The 26,382-nt window shown below is 36.0% G+C and overlaps 4 protein-coding genes across 4 annotated transcripts; all 4 read right to left on the bottom strand.

Moving 5' to 3' along the window:
* Positions 1 to 445: 445 nt before the first annotated feature.
* LOC147276637 (uncharacterized) lies at positions 446 to 5,604 on the bottom strand. Its single transcript, XM_086255539.1, has 5 exons — positions 4,271 to 5,604; positions 3,927 to 4,089; positions 2,060 to 2,223; positions 1,251 to 1,509; positions 446 to 687 (listed from the first exon to the last, which is right to left on the bottom strand). Exons 1-5 carry the CDS (start codon positions 5,602 to 5,604, stop codon positions 571 to 573), a joined length of 2,037 nt encoding a protein of 678 aa, XP_086111665.1. The 3' UTR covers positions 446 to 570.
* A 7,500-nt stretch (positions 5,605 to 13,104) lies between these two features.
* LOC147276638 (putative pentatricopeptide repeat-containing protein At3g08820) lies at positions 13,105 to 15,151 on the bottom strand. The gene has a single exon (XM_086255046.1). It carries the CDS (start codon positions 15,149 to 15,151, stop codon positions 13,262 to 13,264), a length of 1,890 nt encoding a protein of 629 aa, XP_086111172.1. The 3' UTR covers positions 13,105 to 13,261.
* A 1,829-nt stretch (positions 15,152 to 16,980) lies between these two features.
* LOC147276639 (MAR-binding filament-like protein) lies at positions 16,981 to 21,556 on the bottom strand. Its single transcript, XM_086255457.1, has 6 exons — positions 21,221 to 21,556; positions 20,079 to 20,284; positions 19,426 to 19,717; positions 18,878 to 18,985; positions 17,556 to 17,800; positions 16,981 to 17,287 (listed from the first exon to the last, which is right to left on the bottom strand). Exons 1-6 carry the CDS (start codon positions 21,458 to 21,460, stop codon positions 17,170 to 17,172), a joined length of 1,209 nt encoding a protein of 402 aa, XP_086111583.1. The 5' UTR covers positions 21,461 to 21,556; the 3' UTR covers positions 16,981 to 17,169.
* A 4,328-nt stretch (positions 21,557 to 25,884) lies between these two features.
* LOC147276640 (F-box/FBD/LRR-repeat protein At2g26030-like) lies at positions 25,885 to 26,382 on the bottom strand. The gene has a single exon (XM_086255540.1). It carries the CDS (start codon positions 26,380 to 26,382, stop codon positions 25,885 to 25,887), a length of 498 nt encoding a protein of 165 aa, XP_086111666.1.

The following is a 26,382-nucleotide window of genomic DNA, read 5'->3' on the forward strand; positions in this document are numbered from 1 at the left end:
TGTGAGTTACATTGGGAGTTCTACTTACATCAACGACCGATAGCCGTATGAGTCACATAATGACTTTATGAGTTTTATATACATTAATCGCTGACAATTGTCCATATATGTGTGATTTTTGAAAGCAAACCTTAAAAATGACCGCAAGATACAACAAAAATATACTCAAATCTTAAAAAACAACACAGATCATATTATTAGAAAATCCGAACCCAATTTCACACTATAACAACTCAACAAGCAACAATGGGAAGCCCCCATAATCTACAAAACATCCACTCAATGGCTTTTTGTAGTGCATTAAGCACTTCATCACACATGCCATTAAAGTGCAGATTCTTTTCCTGCACGCTAACTTCCCTACTACAGACAACAAACAAAATCAAGCCTACAAGCCAACATTAGAGTAGCAGTAGCTAGCAACAACAACAAGTCTGCTCCTAATAAATGATACCCATCAACCACAAGAAGGTTGCTACCAATATATTAGTCTAAACATAGAGCAAAATACAGCATAACAAATGCCCAAAATCAGGAGGGTGTTGGCTACAATTATATTGTACATGCTTATTATGCACGATGCCTGCTTCCTCTGGTTTTGTCCAGCACCCTTTTCCCATACAGATGGCTGTGTAGATAAGGGTAATTACTCCTAATGAGTTGCACAAGAGCATTATGAACAGCTCCCTGCTTTGCCAAAAGGAATGGAAAAGGGTCAGGACTTCATAATGACAAAGATATATTGGCAAAAAAATTTTCAAAAGAACTATTTGGCACATATTTACGGATGACGTCTCTAATAGAGGTGAGACTGTGAGACCCATTTAGATAAATAGATCTCACCTCTATTACGAGGTTAAAAATGTGATCCATTTAGCATTACTTGTAATGGTCAATTTAAAACCAAAATATATATGCCTAAAGCATTGGAACCAAAATCAACAAAGGAGGTCCCAAGAATTCTTAAGCCAAATAAAAGGTTGAGAATTAGATGTAACATATTAGGCTAATGTTCTCTTGTCAGATATCATACTATAGATTTGAAATCATACATTAGAATAAGAATTCACCTAATTAATGGTCTAGATTGGCAATCCAACAACAAAGAAAGAGACCATGTCCCAACATATCAAATTGCTACTATTGTTGAACTATAACATAATCACAATGGGAAATTCTCTAAATGGGTTTGATGGGTAATTGCCTTAAATAATGCAGCAGAAGAATTCTTGTGGGTGATGTGATGTTACCTTGGATACTCCCAGAGCAGACTGAGCAACATAGTTCCCATATGGATCTTGAAGAAGAGTCACAAATTGGGGACTAGAAATAATCTCGTTAACAATCCTATTGACATGCTCTTCTCCTGCCTCTTTCAAGCTTTTCTCCACCACATTGCTGCCATACTTGTTCATTGAAAGATTAACGAAACTCCCTCCAAGTTGTGCTAGTATATCTGCTGTCACACGCGGTATCTTCAATCCAATTATGTACTGCACAACGTAGTTCCTGGTAGTTTTTTAAAAAAGAAAATAATATTAGAGTGATGTTTTATGACCATATGGCAATGTAGTTAGCATGTTTTATTTTTAGATTGTCAATATCGCATTATAGATTAAAACAATACTCCATTTTATTTTATGGTCTTGATTGACAACACAGACTGTGTGAGGAGAAATTTTTTTGATAGCAAATGCATATAGGAGTATAGATTTGAACTATTTGAAGTTTTGTTAAAAATTAACCATATGTTTTGTCACATTTAGATGATTCCAAATGGCAATAGAAGTACAAAAGGGAATTAAAAGGAAAATATGATTATACAACTCTACAATCTATTGGCCTTCTTGAGCATCTCTCCAATAACATTCAACAAAACATGATCAAATCTGTTTTGCCTGGGGCAATTATTAGAGCAATGATACATGTGCGTCGCATCTTTCATAGAAGTGCGACTCAGTGCTCTATCTCTATAAGAGATATGATTGACAATATAGTTAATAAATGTGGTACAAATAATTTTATCGCTCCAATAAACAGGTAGAGGTAAAGGACAAACCCATAAGGATCATCTGCGAGGACTCGTGCATGTTCAGTTATGTCAGCCACAAGATGCTCCTTAGCTTCGGCATAAGCATGTTGAACACTGGTTTGCAGTAAGCAACACCCAAATTTGTCTTTTGCTAGAGACAGGCAGTTATCTACTACCAAATCCGCAACACCCTGTAAAAGAAGAAGAATTTGCAATGGAAGATTTATAATTGGGAACCTCTACATTACACTCAAGGTACCGAGAGATCAAATATACCAAGGCTAACATTTCACAACATAAATGATGACTAGTTATATACACAGTGATTTTTGTAGTCATGTCGGCTCACCATTAACAACTAGAATTTTAAAGAAAGGGACAAAAATATCACCTTGAGCCAACCCTCACCTTGAGCGCACTGTACGAGTAATGGAAGGAATCACATCTTCGTACCACATTAGACAACCATGTGATGTCATGATGTGAGAGTTTGAAGCGTCAATTAACAAATTGACTATAATAAATACACATCAAGTGTCATATTATGTGATCAACTAATATGGTCGATATTACTTTTACTCTAATGAACTTGGTTAAGCCTAAACAAAGATATTCAATGCTAAGGACTTTTGAACCATACTTTCTTCTATTGGATTCCTTCTACAATACAGGCCTAGCCTTGAACAACATTTTTTCGTACACATTTGACTCCACATATCCACAAAAACTGTTGTGAATTCATCACTCGAGTCTACATATTCTCTATAGCAATACAGTCCCTGTACACTAGATTAACGACTCTCTTCTTCCATCTCTTAATCTGGAAGTACAAATATCCACATGCATCTTGATATGTGTGAACCCTGCAGAGAGTTGCCTCTATAATTTTTCTGAAAAACAAAGCTCTCACCAGTTACCAAAACTATGATATAGAACTAACTATCAGGCTATCAGGTACACTTGGTTTAGAAGATAATTAGAACTAAGAATACCAAAATTTTCAAATTCATTGTTCGACAAATGAAATAGCTGGAAGTTATAGCATACACTTGCAATGTGTATCACGAAGCCAATATCTTATTAAATTAAGAACCGGTTAGCCTTGCTGCCATGCACGATTTATAAAAGTCCCCTTCAGTACTTTTTTATTTACCTACCATTAAGAATAAAATTAAAGAAAAAGATGACGACAGTAACAAATAGAACACCAAGATTAATTATATGATCCTTTTGATGCAAGCCTTCATCCTCCGCACATAAACCATTTAGCACTAAAGCATTCACGGTCAATCAACATACATACATGATAAAAATAGTGAACAGATATATGATTATTTCATTGCTAAGCATATCTCGAAAGTAAAATTAAACAAGCTTATTGAAAGTAGTTTGTGTTAACTGCTGGGCATAAAGTAGCATTAATATATTTGCTATAACAGTGCTTAAAACATAAGTAGTGCCAACGTGCAAATGTTTCTTATAGTTACAGTGTCTCTTTAGGATGATTTTCAAAATTGGCTCTACACCCTAAAAATCAGCAACAGAAATAAAAGGCACCTATTTGAGCAAATGCAAGGCAGTTTTGGTATAACTAGATTCATTGGATGAGTAATATTAGAGAACCGCATACCTAGTAGAAGTGAGATCCACTTACACGGTGAGTCTCACCTTTAAAGTCGTTCTCATCACTATCAGAGAGGTAGACACAATGTATTATAAGAGAAATACTAGCTACCTTTTCCTTTTGACTCAAAACATTATAAAAAAGATAGACACAAGTGCTACAAATAGTTTTTACTCTAAAACCGATAACATGACAATCATCAAACAAATGTCAAACAACAATAATAAAAAAAGGTACACAATGTGCTATGACACAATATTAATTCATTACCTTGGAGCATTCAGGAGCGAAATGTTTCAAGCAAACTTGAATGACATAGAAACCAGGCTGAGTCTTGCTCAGGGGAATCGTGATACGCTTCAAAAGTCTCATAAAAGATGACTGTTGCTCTCTTGTTTCAACCCGCTCTAGCAATTTCTGCATCGCTCGACTCCTACGACAAATCATCAAACAATTGTCAAACAACAATAATAATAATAATAAAATGGTCAAAATTATTCTCAACCAATCCCGCACTTACAACAAGTGTTTGACTCCCCCTTTCTTTGAGAAGGAATTGAAAAAATAGATAAACAAATAAATTTAAAACAAGATCAATTAACATCAATTTGTACCCGTTTTGATCAACGCATATATCCTTCAACTTTTTCTCATCGCTCATCACCATTTCAAGCATTTTGGTCAATCCCTCTCTGTTGGTGGCCTCCACAAGCTTCTGAAAAAACTCGGTCCCAAATTGATCCACCATCAAGTCACGAAAATCGGCCTCCATAACCTCTGAAAAAATCATCTGAATCTCCTCAGGCTTGCCCTCCTCGATCTTCTTCTGCAAAAGACGACACCCACCATGGTCTTTGGCCACCAGAGCCACTTGGCCCCTCACTTCCTCCAACAACACAGAGTAAGCACTCAGCTGAAGCTGTCGTGCAGACCCATTAGCGAACCTTGAATCCTTGGCCCCCAAAGCAGCAGGCATATTCACTTGTTGGGCCCTTTCATCCATTGAGGATGAGTGACTCAAACGCTGTCGCATCGAGCCATTAGCTGCATACCTTGTTGATGATCCCCTGCTGCTGCTGTTGCTAAGCCCATTGCGCAGCGAAGATGAAGAAGAAGAAGGTCTTAATGGGTACCCAAAACCGAATTCAGTTGGCCGAGCAGTAGTGGCACTCCGATTGGGTATAAAATTGGCAGCGGACCAAGTATTCGGGTCTCCATAATTGTTAGCAGAAACAGAGGAATTCGAACGAGGCAGAGCATTAATACTCTGGTTATTAGTACCACCATGAAGCCTCATGTACTGATCCATTTGCGCCATTAGCAAAATGTACTGGTTTTTCAGCCTCTCATAACTGTAGTCTTCCTCTTGATTAGTAGAAGATGGGTATTGAGTGAAGCCATTGTTACCCAGTATTGCAGAGTTGGGGATGAAGTTGTTGGGTCTCCGATTCGATGTTGGACCAGAAGCAAGGGCTACTGCTTCAGAATTAGTCTGAAATTCTTGATGGGAAGGAATATTGTTAGCTATGTTTAGCCTATTGAAAGCGGATACAAGCTGATTTTGGTTTTGAAGGGGGCTCTGATCACCAGCAAAATCAGTACTAATACACTGACTGTTTCTGCCGTTTTGGAGATTGTTGTTCCCCGCAGCCAAAAAATGATGATCATAATTGGCATTGGTTTGTGAGGAGGAAGCTGAGGGGTTTTGGTGAAAGAGATGGTTTTGCAACATGGGGTCTTGGAAAACAAGATTTCCCGAGGTGGGGTCCCAATAAGTGGCCGCGGCGGCTGCTGCTGGTCGGTTCTGCTGGTGGTATTCCGCTGGCAAGAGAGCGGCGTCACCGCGAGAATAGGAAGGAATCAAAACAGGGTGGTTATTTGTGTTTGTCACCGCCGCGGCATTAAACCATTGATGAAGACCATCCTCTCCTCCCCTCTCACCCTCCATTATTGCTAGTGTAACTGATCAATCCAAAATAGTAAGAGAGAGCAGAGAGAGTGTTATGGGGAGTAAAAGAGGAGGAGAAGCCAAAGAAGGGGATGGAGAGAATTGGGATGAAGGGTTTTAAGAGAGTGATTGATTGGGTTTAGAGTTGTGTTTGAATTGTAAGTAACACCCAAGTTTGCTCTGTGGGGAACATAATATATACAATGTTTTGTAGGGTTTTAAGGGGTGGTATACAAATTAAAATTGGCCCAAAATCATAATCTTAATTATTATATTTTAGGAAGAGAGAAAATCGAAGAAATAAGATTATATGGACATTAAGGAAAAAGATTTAATGGGTTGAGAGAAGGAAAGTGTTTGAGTGATATAAGGAATGTTTTTTGATGTTACAGAATCTTTAGGGTTTTTGAAACACAAGCGTCTGCTTCCTATCTTCATCAACATCTCTTCGTGCATGAAATATGAGACACACTCAGTGACTCACCGGTCCAATAAAATAAAAGAAGATATATATGTTATTTTGTTTGAATTTTTCATTATTTTTTTGAGAAGCTTGTTGTTCAAGCTAGTTGAATCTCAGTGAAATACCTCTTTTATCTTCGGGTTTATCAATAGTAGTTGAGGTGTTCATCTAAAAACCCTTCTTTTTAGTATCAATTTTTTAATTATTGCAGATTCTCACCAAAAAGATTAATCTTTATATGGTATAAATAATCAATTACCCGAGAAAATCTTGCCCCTTTATTTTTTGTAGATGACCGATCAAAATGAATTTTTGGTAGTATCAAATCTTAAGATATGCATGGTTTTAAGAATATTACCATTGGATTGAATTTGTATGTGTTGAAATTAATAACTCATTCACTTATTGTATTAATCCAACCATTAAGTGCAATAAGTCCTCACTGTACTCAAAACTTGTTCCTCAATAGCTAAACTCGACATGTTTATATGCTATATATATTTGAAATTCAGTGGGTGACTCATATAAATATTGTCATGTACGAATGTAATTGGGACAACTAAATTTTCATGTATTTAAGTTGTTTATCATTAAAAATATTGAGCCATACGGATGGACTATTAAATTTACAATTTTTTATTCGTTAGCTAATGTAACAATATTTTATTTATTCATATTTGTTCTTATTTCCTTTTTCATATGAATTTATTTATTGACCTCTAATATGTCAATGGCATCTACCGATACTAGTTGTAGGTCCAGGGGAGAGGTACCGAGTTTGAATCCTCCTTTCCCAGATAAAAAAACGACATCGAATTCGTCACGGTAGTTTATTTCTAAAATTAGCCAAAAGACAATTTTGCCCCAACTCTGTCCATTTTTCTCTTTATAGTTTCATTTTGTTATCATTTGTGTCCTTAAAGTTTCATTTTGTTATCATTTTTGTCCTTATGGTTTTTTTTTTTTTTTTTTTTATCATTTGTATACTTATAATTTTATTTCAAAACATAAAAACTAGAATAATGAATGTAGATGACGATTCATAGGGGTGGAAAATTTTGAAACGATACGATAGCACGACTCGAACCCAATATGAAGTTAGCGGGTTTGGATTGGCCAATTCTTGACATGAACACGAATATAACACGACTCACTAAATAAAAATAAGAACAATACTTGGGTCACTCTTTGGGGGTACCTCAAGGTCACCCCACTCCCCTCAAATCATGATTTCGGCAATGTCGGAGCATAATAGGAACCATTCACTTTTTAGATAACATATTAAAGATCATCTTTGCAAAAAATCAAATCAATCGGAAATCGTTTGGTTATATAACTGTTGTCAATTAAATAGAAAAAATAGATGGTTTTCAATTAAAGAGTGATTTTTTTACCAAACCGTTGATTTTTTCTATTTAATTGACAACAGTTATATAACCAAACGATTTTCGATTGATTTAATTTTTTGCAGAGATGATCTTTAATATGTTATCTAAAAATTGAACGGTTCCGATTATGTGCCGATATTGTCGAAATCATAATTTGTGGAGGTGGGGTGACCTTGAGGTACCCCCAAGGGGTGACCCAAGTATTGTTCTAAAAATAATAAACAGGTCAGGTTAGTATCAAGCAGTTTACCATGATTATGACACGCTACATTACATGTTTAACTAGTGTTATATGAAGGAAATGAATAATTTTTCTCATTTTTTAATATCTATTATATGACTTATTTGTATATGGTTTTGTTAGTATTATGATTAAATATGTTTTTTTTAAGGTAATGCATAAGTAACTATTTTGGTTTAAAATAAAAGAAATTATGTTTAAATTTTAGTTCACGAGATATATGGGTCAACTCGAACACAACACAATTATAAACGGGTTGTGTTAGAGTTAAGTCACTCCACACAATTAACTAAATGGATCAAGTTAGAATTGACTGGTATTTAAAACGAATACAAAATGATACGACACAAATTCAACATGACACGCCTATTACTAGCCATAATGGTTCGAACCAAAAGTGTTAACGAAATGATACTATAATGACAAATATGAAGAAAAAAAAAAAAAACTATGGAAACAAAAGTGCATGGGGCCCTAGAGACCATTAGTGTCTTTTGACCTCTTAAATTTGTATATAAGTTATATAACTCCTCTACTGGTATTTCTTAACATTACTCAGACTTTTTAATTTCAGTATTGTATTCCAAATTTAAAGTTTTATCTATCTTTGAATTTTACTATTAAATCATAAACCATAGATGAGATATTGCATAACTTATATTAAAAGTCAAATAATGCCAAGACAAAGCATTTATTTCCCTTAAACTTATAATTTATTTTGTACGTATTACTGTATTAGTCGAAAACAATTATGATTAATATATTTTCCAATATCCTCCTCCTATTTAATATATAAAACATCAAATTTGCATGTAGTTCTTAATTCTTAAAACAACCGGATTCCTCCTAAAAAAAAAAAGAGAGAGATTGTTTCCGTTTATAATTTAGCAATCCTGTGATCGTTGACCAAATTTTTGTCAATTAATCAGCTGCCTTATTGGCATTGATGAAATAATGGAGATGTTAGATTTTTTTTATTGGTTGAATAGTAAGTGGGTCTCAGACTCTCAATTTGCTTTAATTTGATATTGGGTCAAATATATTATGATTTTCCCTTGCATCAAATTTGACCATGAGTTTGCCTCATCCATTAGAAGCTCAAAATTTGACATAGCACTCCAAATAAAGTTTGCCTCATTCATTGGTAAGCTTACTACTAAAAAGCCCTTAAAAACTACTCTTTTTTTTTGTCATTTATTAAAAACTACTTTTATACCATTTATATGGAGACCTTTCTTTTTTCTTCTAGAATTTGTTATAGGAGCATTGATCAAGAAATTATGAGTCAAAGTAAACAAAAAAAAAAAAAAAGGAAATGATGAGTCATACAGAAACGTAACCACAGGAAGTTTTTAGACAAGCTTAAATTCATTTTAAGGTTCAATTAATTTTATCACTATATTTAATTTGCTCAAGTGACCTCATGATGAGAAATTAAAATGAAAAAAGGACAAAATTAACAAAAAGGAAATCTTTGCTTCGGAACTAACAAATTGGTTAAATCATGAAATAAATTAATACAAAAAAATAGTAACATTTTTTAGAACTATCCTAATCTTACTGCATAATAAGAAAAGAATTACATGCTAGTTTTGGTTTTTTATCTCAAAAAATATGCAAGTTATTTATTCATAAAAGAACAAAGCTAGAAGCTTTAAATTAGGAGACAATACTACTTGACAAAACCAGTTTCAGCACAAAGTTGCCAAATAAGTTTTTTTGGTAACAAGACAATCGTGAATTGTTTTTGGATAGCGATGAAGACTTATAAGTTAGCAAGACAATCGCTAATTAGGGGATTGAAAATGAATTCAATTCTAGACTTCTAGTTGTGTATTTACAAATTTGATATTTACATTTGACATATAAATACTCTTATACGAATCCACTATTTTTTTGTTTTAAATGGTTAGAAATGACAACTTAATTCAATACATTATAATTTTGTATAGGAACTCTAACATAGGCCTTCAAATGAGGTATAACTCACTTTAGTCATATTAAGGTATGACTTGTAAGACTCACTTCACATTGTATTTTAATGATTGAGACATTTATTTTCTAAGTCTATATTCAAGGATGGAGTCCGACTAATATGAGAGACTAAAATTATGAGAATAGTTTTAGAAGAGCCTTTAGATTAATCAAATGAACCTGGTTTGTTGATTTTATATTAGATTTTAACTCTGCGATTTTAGGTAGAACATACAATCTCTACAAAATGGGGTAAAAAATAGGACGATGAATAAAATGGGGTTGGGTGAGGTTTTTTATTTTTTTAAGGGTTAGTAATTTAAAACGGGTTTTTAGGTAATAAAATGGGTATGAGTGAGGTTAAATATAGTCATTGAATTAATCTAACTGCTCTTGTAAACAGTTCCTCATACTAACCTTGTTGTTCGAGGACAATCTTTGCAAAAACTTAGAGATCATGATAAAGATAAGAAGAAAGTAAGAGAAAAATTATATTATTTAATGTTGAATTTAACGAGGAAGGAGAGAGAAAGTCAAATATAAATTATATTTGAAACTAATTTAGATTTTAAATTAATGATAGACTAGAGGTGTTAAATGGGCCCGTTTAAGTTAGGCCTATCGTGCTTTTTATGCTATGCACGAGCCGGCCTATATAGTTAAGACCTAGGTCCGGCAAAGCCCACAGGCCATTCGTGTTCGTACCGTGCCTTAAATAGGCAGGCTCACTGGTCTTTTTTTATTTTTTAGGGTGATAAAACTAATATTATTAATATTTTTTCTTCATTATAATTAAATATTAACATTCTTTTACATGAAAATTGAATATTCTTGTTGAAAAGTTCTTTAAAAATGAAAAAAAAAACATGTAAATAATGTCGAGCCTAATTCGAGCCCATTTCATGCTCGTGTTCGTTTTGTGTTTGGTCCATGTTGTGCTCGTGTCATGTCGTGTCTAATGGGCTAAAAACTTCAACCCTAGCCGGCCCATTTACTCATACCGTACCGTGCCTATTTGAATCATGTCATGTCGTATAATGCGCGTGCTGGCCTAGCCCGTTTGACACTTCTCGGAAAGACACATAATGTTGTGCCTAATGATACTCAGATACTGCACATCAAGCCGTGAAAAGAATTGGGCCTGACAGCAAACCCAATTAGCCATTGTGGCAATGTGTAATAGATTAGTGGACACAGTTGGTCAGTGTCTAATATATATTGCACACATGTACTCCATCGACAGTGTCCCCTGGAATATCAAAAGCCAATAAACGCACTCAGTGGAAAATAGTATAGTGATTGTTGTCCCATTTTCTAGTAATGAGAAATTCGAAACTGTTTAATCATTTGATTTTTTTAACTTGTTTAATTATTTGATTAAATAGTTATCATTTAAGTGTTTACCGAAATCACAATATTTGTCTATTTATTCATTCATAATTAAATATTTTAATAATTTATAATTTATCTAATTTTTTATTTTGGATGATCTTTGAATAAAAATCTAGAAAATAGACGACTCTAATTTTGAATATCGAAGTACAACGCAGAGTGGGTTCCACAAGTCATACATCGTTATGACTAAAGTGAGATTACATGTGGATTTGATTACACTATGTGACAGTGTTATAATTATACACAATAATTTTTTCATTTGAAGGGCCCTACAAAACCTAAATCATAACTTTAATTGAATATGTCGAAAATGATTTAGGTTCCTGTACAGAAAATAAAAGGCAATATATCAATCAAAATATATTTTCTGGAAAATATAAATAAATAAATAAAAGATTTGATCCCTAAAATAACTCTGGCCTCTCTCTCTCCTCTTTTCTTTCTTTATTCCGTCTTCCGTACATGCTTTCTCTGCTTCCCCAAATCCCACCAAGGCACCAAGCTCTCTTTGTTTCTTTGATCAGAAAGTAAAAACCCCATCTCTATTAGATTGCCATTTAATAAATTTGCAGATTGATGATATGTGTAAATCTTCTGGCTTTGTTTGAAATTTTTTTGGAGAATAAGTTATGGGTTTTTTTTTATTTTGTCTTGTGTGCGGGATTTGATATGATAGTTCAAAAACTGAAAGTACTGAATTTTGGTGTCTTTGTTATGGATTTGAGATGCTTTCTCTGTGGCTTATTTATTGGATTGCTTACTTGGAACTTTTTTTTTTTTTTTTTTCAAGAATATATTAGGAATTAAATGTTGAATATAAGGGTTATTTATAACAATGCCCCATAAATTATTACTCATGTCTCACTTTGTTTCCCAAATTCTAATTTGTATGTCACTTTTCTCCAATATCTCAACTCTTAATTTTTTCGTCTCCTATACTAGCATAGCGTAATGACAAATTTTAAAATACAGATATTTTTCTGTACAACAAATTTTTAAAAGTAAAAACAAAAAACACATCCAATAAAGGGCCGGAGACAAAAATACCTCTCCAAAATTTTTCATTTATAAGCCACCTCAATATGGGGGCCAAAAAAGTTAACGAAGTTGTCAAATTGGGGCAAAGTGACAAGCAACTTAAAGTTTTGGAGAGGGGCAAAGTGAGACAAAAGGAAATTTAGAATGTAAAAGTGAAATACAAGTAATGCAGAGCATTGATTTAAATAACCTTACACAGTTACATGTAATACTTAAATTTAGGTCTCGAGTTGGGAATAATTTGGTTTATATTTGATCGTGATAAACTCATATAAAAAATCTATTTATTTTTAAACCACTCATTTTTTAAGCCACTCCTAGTAGCTTACAACTACACTTTTTTTTTTCTGACGCCTTATGTAATCCTCACAGAGTTAATACTTTATTTTGTTATGATATAATATGTAAACAATTACACTTTATTTTATTATGATGCAGAATGTAACTCTTGTAGAATTACACTTTATAATTATGTAGAATTACACTTTATTGAATAATGTAGATTGTTTTAGGGTTTGAACATTTAAAGTTTAGATTTTATGACTTCATATTTAGAGTTTTAGGGCTTTAGCCCTAAATTCTAAACACTATACCATAAACCCTAAACTCTCAAAAGAATTCAAAGAAAATTAGACTAAAACTTGGGTATGCTTGAATACCTTACTTAGGTATGCTTGAGTTTGAATAGTATTGAATACTCCATACTTGAATATTGTAAAGTTTTAAAGGTAAGAATATAAAATGAAAAATGACTCAAACTGAGCAATTACACCCCACCTTTTGTATTTTACAAATTCCAAATTCTCCATTCACTTCTTAATTTTGACCCATGAGCTAATATTTCTTGATCTACCACTGGGTATAGTTTACCCTTTATTCGAAACTAAAAGTTCTGTTTTGCACATCTTCACCTCAAAAGAATCAATGCGCACAATTGAACAAAAAACAAAAAAAACAAAAACAAATGCACACAAATTACACAATTAAAAATTGGGCGTACATTATCTTTTCCATTCTCTCATTTACAATGGTCAGTATGTCAAGTAATTTCTCCAGTATGTGTCACATTAACGCAATGAAAAGGAAGAAAAAACATTAAAAACTAAATTGAAGACAATAATCAGTGTTCCCCATGACTGTTTTGAGTGCTTGGGTCTCCTAAGGGCTTGCTATCTTCATTTGCCTCACCAACCCATTTAGCATATTATATATGCTCTCAATTTGTGTATGTGATGGGCACCCTACAAGAAATTCATGCACAACCCCATTGATGCTGATCCAACTACAGCCAGGCTGCTTGTTCACCCCCTTTTCCTTCATAAGCCTCCTCAGCGCAGAGACATCACCCCATCGATGACCAGATGCAAACGCATTAGCCAGCATCACATAGCCTCCGGAATGATCAGGGTCCGACTGAACCAATCTATTGGAAACATATTCGGCCAAGTCTACTCTAGAATGGAGCAGGCAACCCCCAAGCAGAGCACCCCACACAAAGCTATTAGGCTCAAAGGGCATGGAAGTTGCAACCTCGAGAGCTTGTTCAACTAGTCCTCCTCGCGCAAGGAGGTCTATGTAGCAAGCATAATGTTCTAACTTTGGCTCGTGTCTCACTTTGTTCATATCCTTGAATATTTGACGTCCTTTCTCTGATAAACCTGAGTGGCTGCATGCACATAAAGCACCAAGGAAGGTACCGGCATTGGGTTGTAAACCAAACTCTTGGATTTTAGAGAATAGCCTCAATGCCTCCTCTCCTTCGCTGTTAACTGCAAGACCCATGATCATGGCATTGAATGAAACAATATCTTTGGAGACCATCTGATCAAAGACCTCTTTTGCACACTCCAAACTCCCACATTTGGAATACATGTCAATTAATGCAGTGGCTAGAATTCTGTTTGATCCAATCACACCTCTGCTTCCTTTAGATTTCAAGTACTGGTGAACCCACCTACCAAGGTCTAAATCACCAACTTGAGCACAAGCCGAAAGCACACTGACCATTGTAACATGGTTGGGTCTACGATTGGGATCTTCCACCATTAAGCGGAAAAGACTCAGAGACTCCAGAGGACAACCATTTTGAACATATGCACCTATCATGGCATTCCAAGGAAGCACACTTCGCTTCCCATTATCACCAATTTCATCAAATCTTTCCCTACTCTCCTCAATCTTTCCCCATTTCCCATACAAATATACAAGAACAGTGTTGACAGAGTCACAACCAAGATTCTTAGCATCAACATTACTGATAACTTCGGATAGAATCGTAACCCATTTTTCAACATCAACTATCTCAAGATTTGAACACGCCGACAAAACACTAACCACTGTATCATCTTCTGGCCGCAAATTTTCATTAACCATCATTAAGAAAAGCCTCAAAACTTCTTCAGCCTGACCTGACTGAGCATGACCGGCAATTAACGACGTCCAACAACAAACGGCAGCCTTGTCAGGCATTTCATCAAACACCAAACGTGCAGAAGCCAAATCTTTAAGGCCCTTAGCGTACACTGCAAGTAGGCCATTACAGACAAATGAATTGCAAAGGAACCCCATTTTCACAACATGGGTGTGAATCTGTTTGACATAACGAGAATTATCGAAATGAAAGCAGGACTTGAGAAGGAACGAGAAGGTGAAGTCATTAGGCGAAAGTGAGCTCTGTTTCAAGCTTTTGAAGAGGGAAATGGCATGGGAGGAGAGACCCTCTTCAGCCAAGACCCTGATAGTGGCATTGAAAGGAAAAATGTTGGGTTTTTGGAGCTGATGAAAGACACGAAGGGCGATATGGGATGGGTAATGGCCGATGAGACGAGTGGCTATCAGGTTGTTCTGGTGAGCACCAACTTGAAAGACTTGGGCATGGAGTTGAAGAAGATGAGGGTGTGAAATACGGCCCTGTAAGAAAGCAGCTAAATCGGTGAATGTATTGGGCAGTGGATTGGTGGAGAGAGTGCGAAGGTGAAGAGCAGACTGAGATGAACAGCAAGTTCTGAGTTTTTGAGGAAATGAAAATGGTTGCAAGTGTGGAAGCATAATCGGGGGAGCTATTGAGAAAGATGCAAAGTGCAAACTTTCATTTTGTAAAGAGGGATTTTTTTTCTTTTTACACACCTTTTCGTAAAAAAAAAAAAAAAAAAATTGAAAGAAAAGACACATCTCTCCTTCTCACATCTAAAAACCAACTCTATTTTTTCTCTTTTGCACACCCCATTAACAGACCAATAAAAACACACACCCAGCCCCTTCATCTCCCTCACCCGACCACACCCACCCACGCAGCCCTTCTTCATCAGCCTTTTCTTCACTCGACCGACCGACCGACCCAGCCCCCTCCCTCCCTCACCCGACCACCGTAAGCAACACTCGACCCCACCCCCAACCTCCTCCTCTATCTCTTTTCTTCTTTTCCCCTCCCTCCCTTTTTCTATTTGCTTTCTCCTTCGTTCGGCACTGGTTTGCCAAAAATTTGAGTTTCCTTCAGCAGCCACACATCGAATATCCACAAACCATTCGACAAGTAGCCGCCGAACATCCACGACCCATTCGGCATATAGTCGTCGAACCAGCTGCGATTTTCGGAAAACCAGGGGTGCTTCGTTGTGGTTGCAGCATGTTGAGGCGTGATGTTGCAAGCGAGCTCAGAGAAAGGTGGGGCTCGGGTGCTAGCTAGAGATGATGTGCTCGGCCATTGGTGTTGCAGGCAAGCTTGGAGGAGAGAAGAAAAGAGAGAGAGATGAGGAGGTTGGGGGTGGGCTCGGGTGTTGCTTGGTGTGGTCGGGTGAGGGAGGGAGGGGGCTAGGTGGGTGGGTCGGTCGGTCGGGTGAAGAAAGGGCTCATGAGGGAGGGCTGCATGGGTAGGTGTGGTCGGGTGAGGGACAAATCCTTTCATCTTCCTTCAATTTTTCTTCTTCTTTTGCAACTCTCCAATGAACAAAAAATCAACACAACCAACAAAAAAAAAAAAAAACAACCATTGCTTTTGCAGATCGCCCCTAGCCCCACCTCCACCTCCGGCGACACTGCCCATGCCACTCTCTGCCTTGCATCCCTCCCCCACCCACCCACCCACCCACCCCCTCTCATTCTACCTCACTCTCTCTTTAATTTTACTTTATTTTTTTAGAGTTAAAAATAATTATGTCATAACATAATACACAACTAAGGTTTTTTCTTGGGTATTGGAGAAGAGCCATTTTGCGTTCTAGAGAAGAGCCAAAAAAAGAAGCATAAATGGTTAGGAAAAAAAAAAAAAAGAAATTTTTGAATGATAAAAAAGTAGAAAAAAGTTAGATTAATAAAAGATATGGATAAAAGTAGAAAAGAGTTAGTCAAATTATTTTTCTCTTTCATCATTATAATAATTAAATATAATAAATTAACTCATAATTAGTTTTATAAACACATATCAACATTTTAAATAGGAAGTGAACATACACTTAAGTTAAATGGGTCCAGCAAAATTGCTCTTCACTGTATTCATAGTTAATGTAAATAGTTTTTTTGTACAAAAGAGTAATGAATTAAAAAAGAAAACCTAATCAATTTATAAGGCATGGTCTGCAAGATGCCAAGATGGTGCGTTGAAGTAGTACTTTTTTGGCCAAGGGAACTAGTACTTTGATGTTCGACCAAAAAAAAAAAAAAAACTAGTACTTTGATGACAAGCAAATCTTGGAACTTGGAGTTATGCTCAAGACCTGTGATCACTGAAATGACAGAAGTCAGACAGTACTTTCAGACGACAAAACACATTTCACCCCACACAAAAGTCGGGCACTACCCAAATCCCGTACCGTATATTTCGATTCCGTGCATTCATTTGGCAACATCAAGAACATCATTTTCCTTCACCTTTTCGTTGGGATAAGACTTAAGTGAGACATTACTAACGATAATGGTGTGTTACATTTAAGACAATAAAACAAGATGTACAGTTTTTGGGAATAATGAAATCTCTCCATCGGTGAGTGTATGCCGTCTTCATATTGAAAAAACAAATTTTGTATACACTGATTAACACCTATATACACAAATTGGAGGGAGACAAACATTTAAGCAATCTGATTGCCATCAAAGGTATCACTTTCAGCATCGCTTGTCAGGGATAGAAGTTCGGTCAGCTCCATCCGATACTCGAGGCCCTTGAGGTAGTGTCCTAACAGCATGCACCTTAAGAAAAAGAAAAAACTGGATTAATAAAAATGGATTACGAGTTCATTTTGGAAGACCAGTAGGACCACATAATAATTGGGAAAGATAATTGAAAAGAAACTAAATAAAAAGTAACTTCACAACTTAAAATCAACCAGGAAATTTCTAACAAAAAAACTATTTTCTGGGCCAAATTCCAAATTTCCAGACAACAATCAAGCACCCAATAAGGTGGAGGGAAAACACCCTTAACAGAATTAAAAACAGAAAAAGTTGCTGGCCTAACCAGAAGAGGAGACGTGCCAGGTAGTCCCGCGTTAATGAAATAAGGGGCTGAAACTGAAGGGAAGTGTTCTCAACAAGTTCTGCACAATCTTCACTCCCAACATCTATTACTCCAGTGGAGCCATTCTCTGATAAAGAAGGTGCCTTGGACTGCATCTTTGGAGAAAGGGTTGCAAGGAGACCATGGACAACAGAGTGGATTATTTCTTTCAGTTCAGGGGACGTTGGTTCTGATAGCTCAGCTACCTGTTCATAGAGACAATTGTGTCAGTCACAAAATAGCAATTAGAACCGACCAGGGGGTTCTAAAAGAGGATAAATTTGAAACATGGTTACCCATCTAAACCCCAAGGTTATAGCACAACCATACTGCAGACATTACATGGAGGAAGAAATTTGGTAATAATTATCAATTCTATCCCAATCTCAAAGACAGGAAGAAAAATTAGAAAGATCAATGTAAAATTATGTTACTGTAACCTGATAATTTCCAACAAGGGAGTCCGAAAGTTAACCAAAAGCCACACCTCATCCCTATACATCCATGGACATGAATTAGGCTTCCATGTCAACATATATTATTAGTTTAAAAGATGGGGCAAGTGAAGGATTGCATTCATGGACTAATGTCTGGTCTACTCAAGGAGTATAAAGCATGGTGAAGATTTAATAGTTTAAGAGATCAAATCAATCTGTGGAAAATGAGACAATATTTTCCACTATTATAGGAACGATGGCAGCAATGCAACTGGGTACACCAAAAAAAGCCTCAGTTCTCAACCTGGGTATTTTCCAAGTTAAACAAAAATGTCAGAAACTGCTATCATACGATCCTTGAATTTCTCATTTATCTTGACAGAAAAAGGAAGAAACAAATAGCAATAATCCCGTTTTGGATGTATAGAGGATAGGAAAAGGGAAAAAAATGTTAGACTAACCATCATAAAATTTCACTTCCCTTTTCTTATGTCATCTTATCAAGAAAAGGGATTTCAAGGGAACTTCATAGGTCAAACAGGTTGTAGGGGCAAATCCCTAGAGAAAAAAGTTTAATTTACAACATCATCACTCTCAGTACATAAGTTCTGATTAGACTCCAAAGAAATAGCCAGGTATTCATTGCAGGATGGTACTGCTGTACAAGAACTAGCATTAAAAAGCTAACAATCACCAAACCTGATATAAAGCCTGCAAAAACCGCATCTATCACTAGAAAATGACTACATATGAAGATTCACAATCAGAATATACTGAATTCACTTACTATTAAGAATACCAAAGTAGGAAAGAAAATTTTGAATGTTGCAGAGAATTAATAGAAACCTTTTCTGGCTGTAGCGATCTCAAATAGTCCAGTAAATCATTCTTTTCTTCCCCAACAAACTGTTGCATTTGAAGAGCAGCACTTTTCCTCTTGACATCATGGAGTTCCTTCAAGAAAGCAAAAAAGAAATATGAGAACTCATTTAAATACAAAAAATTCATCTGTGGTCGATAAAGATGGAGAGAATCTCAATTAATGTCAATGAAAACTGAAGTTAGAAACAAAAATGAAATTCAAAACATGCAGTACATGATTTATTTTGTTTCCAATAGCTGCAATGAAAAAACCACAATCAAAAGACTAGAGGTTTTCGATCAGAAGAAAACTCAACCAGTATAAGCAAATAAATAGAACTTTCTGGTTCCATGGTACAATTCAAGGCTTGACATGAAAGACAACATAATGGCTTTTCATCGCTTCACTCTGCTGTACCATATAGGATAAGTTGAGCTAAATATTGAAAGAATCATGAAATCCAACAAATTTATATGATTAACTTGAACTTATTTTCCTACCATGGAAGATGCCATATAATGCTATTGAATACCTTTTTGACCAAAGATAAATGAGCCTGCAAATGAAGAATATATTGTTGGGCCTCAGGAGACACTTCACCGAGGCCTTGAATATCAATATTCTCCGATGTGTCTTCACTAACTTCTCCAGCTTTGGATGACAACTCATCTTTTGCAAGAAATTTGATTATATTTGCACTTTCAAGCAACATCCCTTGAAAATCAACTTTAGAATTTCCTGGTGTTTGTTTTTCAAGCTTATCTTCACCTATATCGAAATTTCGTTCTAGGCAAAGCCTATATTCAGCATTCCTTAAAGTATACCTGTGACAAAAGAAGAAAAACCATAGTGTGTCAAGTATATCTCCAGAATTTTAATTGATATCAGTTGGCAAAGAATAAAAATGTTCTTTAAGTGAAAATATCTCATAGTATGTCTATTTCAACGCTCATAATCTGAGTTAGAGTTTGCATAAAGTAAATATTTACACTAAACTTATTGTTGACTAAGGAATGGGAAAAACTGAATACAGGCATCAATAAAGGAAATCAAGCAAGGGCTATAACAGCCACCAAACAATAATAGAGTTCTCTCTCTTTCTTCCTCTCTCTCACTCAAAACAGCCAAAAAGAGAATGATTAAATATAACTAAATTGTTGAATCTCGTAAAGAAGATTGGCATACCCAGTCATCATCGAAGAAACCAACAACTTAGAGAGGGGTTCCCATAGAGCCTCGATAAGAACTTGAAATTGATCAGATGGAAGCAAGCCCAACATGCCCGAAATGGTCCTTTTCATGGCGTCCACAGTAGTAGGTGGAACGTCTTTTTGGATAAGGCTCACGTTCAAGGGTTCTATCTCTTGTATCAAATTTGAGAGAACCGATTTCTGAAAGAATGGACAAATAACACAAACAAAAAAACTATCGTTAATAAACAAACATATTCATTAATTATGATATATACATATATATATATATATATAGGGCATTTCATTTACGAGACATCATAGATGAGTGACAATCCTCAATGTCATTGATTGCATTGACTTCATTGGGCAGAAAACAAGATCAATTCCTCTGCAATGATACACGACGTCTATGATGTCCCACAACTGAAAATTTTCCTATATATTTTGGCTACTATATAATTCTTTTTCAATAATGAAAAAATGTTCTCCTCTTAGATATCTGGCATGTATGTTATCAAACTCTCAATATGGGTTATATCCAAACAAAAACCCACCTGATCAATGGTCCAAATTGACAGTCTAGCAACATACTATGTTATATAGTCTTGAGAGATAATATTTATGTGTGTGTGAAATAGAAACGTCATTGTCTACCACAAAATAAGAACATAATCTACAAAGTCATGGACAAACTCAAAACTAGTTTTCCCCAATATAACGACCACAGTATATCAAGAAATAGTGTCCAATAGCTCTTCCTAACTGCATTGTAATGGTTCATTGAAAAGGAATAAAATTTGTTTCTTCCCAACAACAAAAAAAAAGTCTCCCAAAACAAACAAATTTTGCATTAGTATGCAATGATGTATCAACTTCCCTGATTGTAAAACATGATACTTTTTCACATATAAGCTCTGTGGCATAGAGTTTACCCGAGTTAATACTCATGCCAATGCTTTGAACTCGGTCCCAATTCAGTCCACATTCCTTTTACAATTTTCCGTCTCTTAAATCTTAAACTAAGCCAACTGGAGCTAAAATCCAACAAGTTCTTCACCAAAGACGTTCGAGTAACACAAATTAACACAAATTCAACAACAAAAAACACGAACTGCGAGAGAGATAATAGCTGACCTTGGAGGACAGGATTGGGCGTGAGCGGCTTGTGGAGCTGAAATCGTCAAAAGGCGAAGAAGAAGAAGAAGAAGAAGAAGAAGAGGAAGAAGAAGCGAGAACTACGGCGGAGAGTTTTCTAGGGTTCGTGTTGCAGCGGAAGAGAGGAGGAGGAGGAGGAAGGCGCAGAAGAAGCTGAGGAGGGCGCAGAGGAAGTAGAGGAAGAGAAGAGGAGGAGACGAAGGAGGGAAGGGTTGCCATGGATGAACAACCACCACCACCACCCACTGACCTTTCCTTTTTCTCTCGCTCGCTCTTTCTTCCTCTGCCGAAACGCACCTCTCCTAACCACAACAATTCCACGAAAGAAAACCATTTACCAGGAAAAACAACGGTCGGGTCGACCCGCCAAACAGCTGCCCACCCGCCTTTTTCTGTTTTATTTTTTTGGGCCCTTCTAAGTTTCGCTCTAAAGACGTACACGTACTTCATTCTTTTTTGTTTTTTTTTTTTTTATTACAGGGAGAGTGTAGGGTTCGAATCCAAGTGTTATAATGACTAATGAGGAGCTTTTGTCTTCGGCCCAACCCCAGTTCACCAAAGACTTCATTCTTTATGATGTGTTTCCAATTTTCTTACCAAACATTTAGGCCAAACATATGAAACCACTTCTTTTTTTCTTTTTCTTTTTTGTAATTATTAGCGGTGGAAATTATGTCACAGGCAAAGAAGTATCTTTTTAAAAAAAAAATTAATTTAAATCATTCTGTTTCAAGAGACAATGAGACTCATCAAAGTATCAAACTTTTGTCATTCATGTCAGGATAAATACTTAATTTACTGCTGAAATAAGTTTCACTTTGTTAGATAAGAATTGCATATCCTTAAAATATCTTGGATTCAACCACATTAGTTACTAACTTAATTTAGTAAGGAGGGAAAAAAAATATTTTGTATTAAATAAAGCCTCTATGGTCCACTCTTTCTATTTGAGTAGTTAAGGTCAACATAAAACAAGTTATTAAATGGGACATTCTAAATTCATATGTTTATTGAACGTATTTTTAACACACTGAATTATATGATTTACATATAATTGCAGGTATCTGAAATTTATCTTAAATCATATTAGATATCAAACTACACCAGAAAAACTTGTGTGGAAACTCAACTAATTACACAGACAAGTTTCAAACCTCAAATTTGGCTCTCTAGCTAGCTGGCTGTCATCGTCTTTTAAGTTGTCTAATTAATGTTTTGAAAGGTCTACTATTTCCTAAACACACATGGCATGCTCCCTTGATCCCTCTTGACCATACACACAAAATAGTAACAAATTAATATGGCTTTTTCCTAAATGTGGTGAGACATGAGTTGATATCAACTCGGATTATATGTGGCTATGCATGCATTTGAACCTTTTGAAGTCCTTTTAATAGTACGAGCCAATTGCAGAGGAAGCACCTCTACTTAATGCACTAATTTTACCCATAGTGAAGTTGAGTAAAGCCAAGTATGAAGTGGATAACTGTAAGACCCTTACAATAACCACAAGGGCATTATATATCCAAACAATCAATGAAAAAATCACTTCCCTTCATCAATACCAATATAGTAGTATTGACCACCACGTCAGTAGTTTTGGTAGACATGACCACCACAACTGCTATAACTTGAGGACTTTTCTTTGAAGAAATGTGTGGCTACCAATTATATGATTTTTCCATGACTGTAGTAGTGTAGTGTTCTTAATCCTATCGTTTGGGATATTAGAGTGAATTAGACTATTACAATTAAATTGAACAATAGTCCAAGACTCACGTTCAGTGGCCTAAAAATTGATTGACTGCTCACAATCAAATTGGGACACAGTCATAACAATGTCATGTAGAAACTTGGTTCCACTTATCTCAACGATCAAACACTACGTACTTTGGTAGATTAGGAAATCTTTTTTCATGTATGAGTGCGGGAAAATACAAGAAGCTATCTACCTCAACTTTTTTTAAACATTTCGTCGAATATCTTATTTTCACCTTCAGAAAATATGAATGCAGAACTAATTCATGTAGGCAAATCAATTATGTAAAAGGACGATAGACCTCACTCGATTACATAGATCCTCCACAGATCGACAAGCCTAATGCTAAATATATTTCAAAATACCGCGAATAACACAAAATGCATGCCACATTGAAAAAAAAAAATCATAATTAAAAAAGGCCACCCATTTACAAGTTGGGAAAGTTGGTGAAGGATGTTATAATGCAAGACAAAGAAACTGTTTGCAATGAATTTCGAAAAGCATACATTGCCATTTGCCAATATTTCAGTAATTTAGGCCCGACAGCCAGTTGGTTCTGAAAGTATTGGTCCGCCTTTTGCTTTACCAGAAACCCAGCATGGCCACAATATACATGCATTCCCAAAGCAGTTGAGGAGGACAAAGGGTACGTATATATTTTGAAACCACTAGTCAGAGTGGTAACAGTTGAGTGACACAAAATCCAAAGGGGGTAGATGTTAGGTCGATGGCTAGCTAGAGGTGACCACAATTAAGTGATATTTTGATCACCAAAGTAAATAAAGGGAGTGAGCAAACAACGAAGGGCCATGTGAAAATGAAGCAAGCCAAAGACAAGTACGAAGTTGCACATCACAATCTTGGAGTGATATTGGTTGTCTTTGGCCAGGGGTTGTTTGTTGGTTGCTCTCTTGATAAAGGTGTTGGTTTCTAGTTAAAACATTCATTTCTTGTTCCTCTGATGTCGGTTTCTGGTTGCCCTGTGTTTTTATACAAATGTTTCCGGCAGCAAGTGTACTCTTTGGTCTGCTTAGCAACTATATTGCTATATATAACTGATAGGATGGAGCAGAAGCTCCATCAATGGTGGTAAGAAGAGTACTATACTGTCATACCCTCTGTGTAGTATTTCATCCATTAATTAATTACCAAACGAAAACAATTAATAATGAAGTAAGTATAAACTGAAACCAGTCTTAATTCAACAAAATTGGCAGTACAACATTGAGAAGAATAGCATACTGAACTCTTTTGAAACACAACCTTAATTTGCATCCAGAGTAAGAAACTTAATTGGTAACAATTAATTTTCCATTCTATAGAACTGGAAAACCCTGCTTACTAGCTAGTAAGTATTTCTGAATGATCTAAAGAACATTTTGCAACTTCTTGATCTCAATCTTATGCCCAAAAACTTTACTCCACACGGACGGTTTCCGAGTCCCTTAAAATTGGTAATATCATTGTGGTATATCAATCCCTGCAGAAGGTGCCATCCAAAGTAAAGAACTCCTAAAGTCAGAACGATCTCTCACCTTTGACCAATCAGAAGGCTTGAGGAAGACGCAAAGCTCTTTGAGACTAGGCAATGATGGAGGGAAGGTCTTTCTGAAATTTTTTGGAAATATGAGTGCCTACCTACCATCCACAACTAACAAGTTAGCTATAACGGCGCATCAATATAGACATGTATACATTTATATTGGAATACTTATTGTTCTCTTGTCGCACAATTTGGCAACATAAAATACTTAGATAATTTATTTATTGGATTGACTCTTAAGTGAATATGTGATCCATGACAAAAGAACAATATTACCCATCAATATATAAAAATCAATTGCAGAACTTATGTATATAAAATAAACCCACCTCAGCGTCATGAACAGAGAGCTGAATTACTTTGCAGCTACCAAATTTTTAAAGAAAATCTGTCTAGAGTAGAAAAATGTTCCCATGACCAGTACTTGATGGTGGGTTCTTCGCTGCCGAACGGAAGTCTGATTAAAGCCTTCAATAAATTTGGAGCTTCCAAAGAAAGGTTAAACTTCAAAGAACCATTGAAAAATACATAATCCAGATTTGGGGTATTTATTGTGGCCTCTAGACCATCTTGGATTAATTGACATAATGAAAGGTGTCTTAGATGCTCTGCTTGAATGTTGATATATTTCAAGTTGTAGCATGCACGAAAGTACATGAACTCGACATGTCCTAAAAGATTCAAGATTCCTAGCTTCAACTACGAGTACATGCTCACACTAACAATACATAAATTGCAAGGATTTGAGATGAGAATTCGAAAAGGTAAGCCATGGACACCGAGTCATGCAGTGAAAAGAACATGAAGTTGATGACAAATTCTCGATGGAAGGGCAACCCCAGATCAAACTGCGGAAAGGTACCACACTCCACGGTTTTGAGGGATAGAGTTTTCAAGGACGGAAGGTTTACTTAGGCTTTTTCACGTCAATGCCTTCTGAAAGTAACTTCAATTTTCGGTTTGCCCCTTGAAACTTTATTTCTTTCACTTTACCCCTTGAACTGTACAAAAAAATATCAGATTCCGACGTGGTAGACGTGGCAGTTTATTGCCCACGGACTCATAGACAGAGTTAGCGGAATATGGTAGTATTTTGTAAAGTTTGAGGGGTAAAGTGAGAAGAATAAAGTTTCAAGAGGCAAATTGAAAATCGAAGTTACTTTCAGAGACATTGACGCGAATAAGCCTAAGTAAACCTTCCGTCCTTGAAAACTCTATCCCTCAAAACCGTGGAGTGTGGTACCTTTAAGGGATATGATCTCGGAGTTGGGTCAAATGTTTAAGTGATGGGGTTGCTAATTAGGTGATGTTTGATGGCTTGAAGTGGTGATGGGGTTGCTAATTAGGTCCATCCTCGAAAACCACATGCTCCAATTTTAAACTAGTTATAGATTTTGCAGAGGCTGCAGGGATAAACATGCAGTACTTATGGCAGTCATTTTTGCTTCCAAAGCTGATATCTAACTCTTCCACGCTTCTATCAAATGCAAAACTCAACCACTTATCTATTCTGGTATCGTCGTACCTCATCATGTGAAGCTTGAATTTATCTAAGAGTACTAATTGCTTGTCTACTTTCTCACGGAATTCCAAATACTTGTTCACGAAATTGATGAACTTTGTGTGTTGAAGTTTGTGATCATCGTCATCATGTGGCTCTCCTTCGTCGAAATCTATTATGGGGACCGAAGACCATATAGCTTCCCATTGCTTAGAAAGAAAGCTTATGCGTACAGCAGATTTAGTGGGTTTAGTCAGAATGAGTCGGAGGATTGTGTCGATGTCGATAACATGGTCGGGTAAGTGAGGCTGATTTCTTTCCACCGCCGCTGCCAT

Source organism: Dryas octopetala, chromosome 8 (assembly GCF_963921425.1).
Source record: "Dryas octopetala chromosome 8, drDryOcto1.1, whole genome shotgun sequence".
NCBI lineage: Eukaryota > Viridiplantae > Streptophyta > Magnoliopsida > Rosales > Rosaceae > Dryas > Dryas octopetala.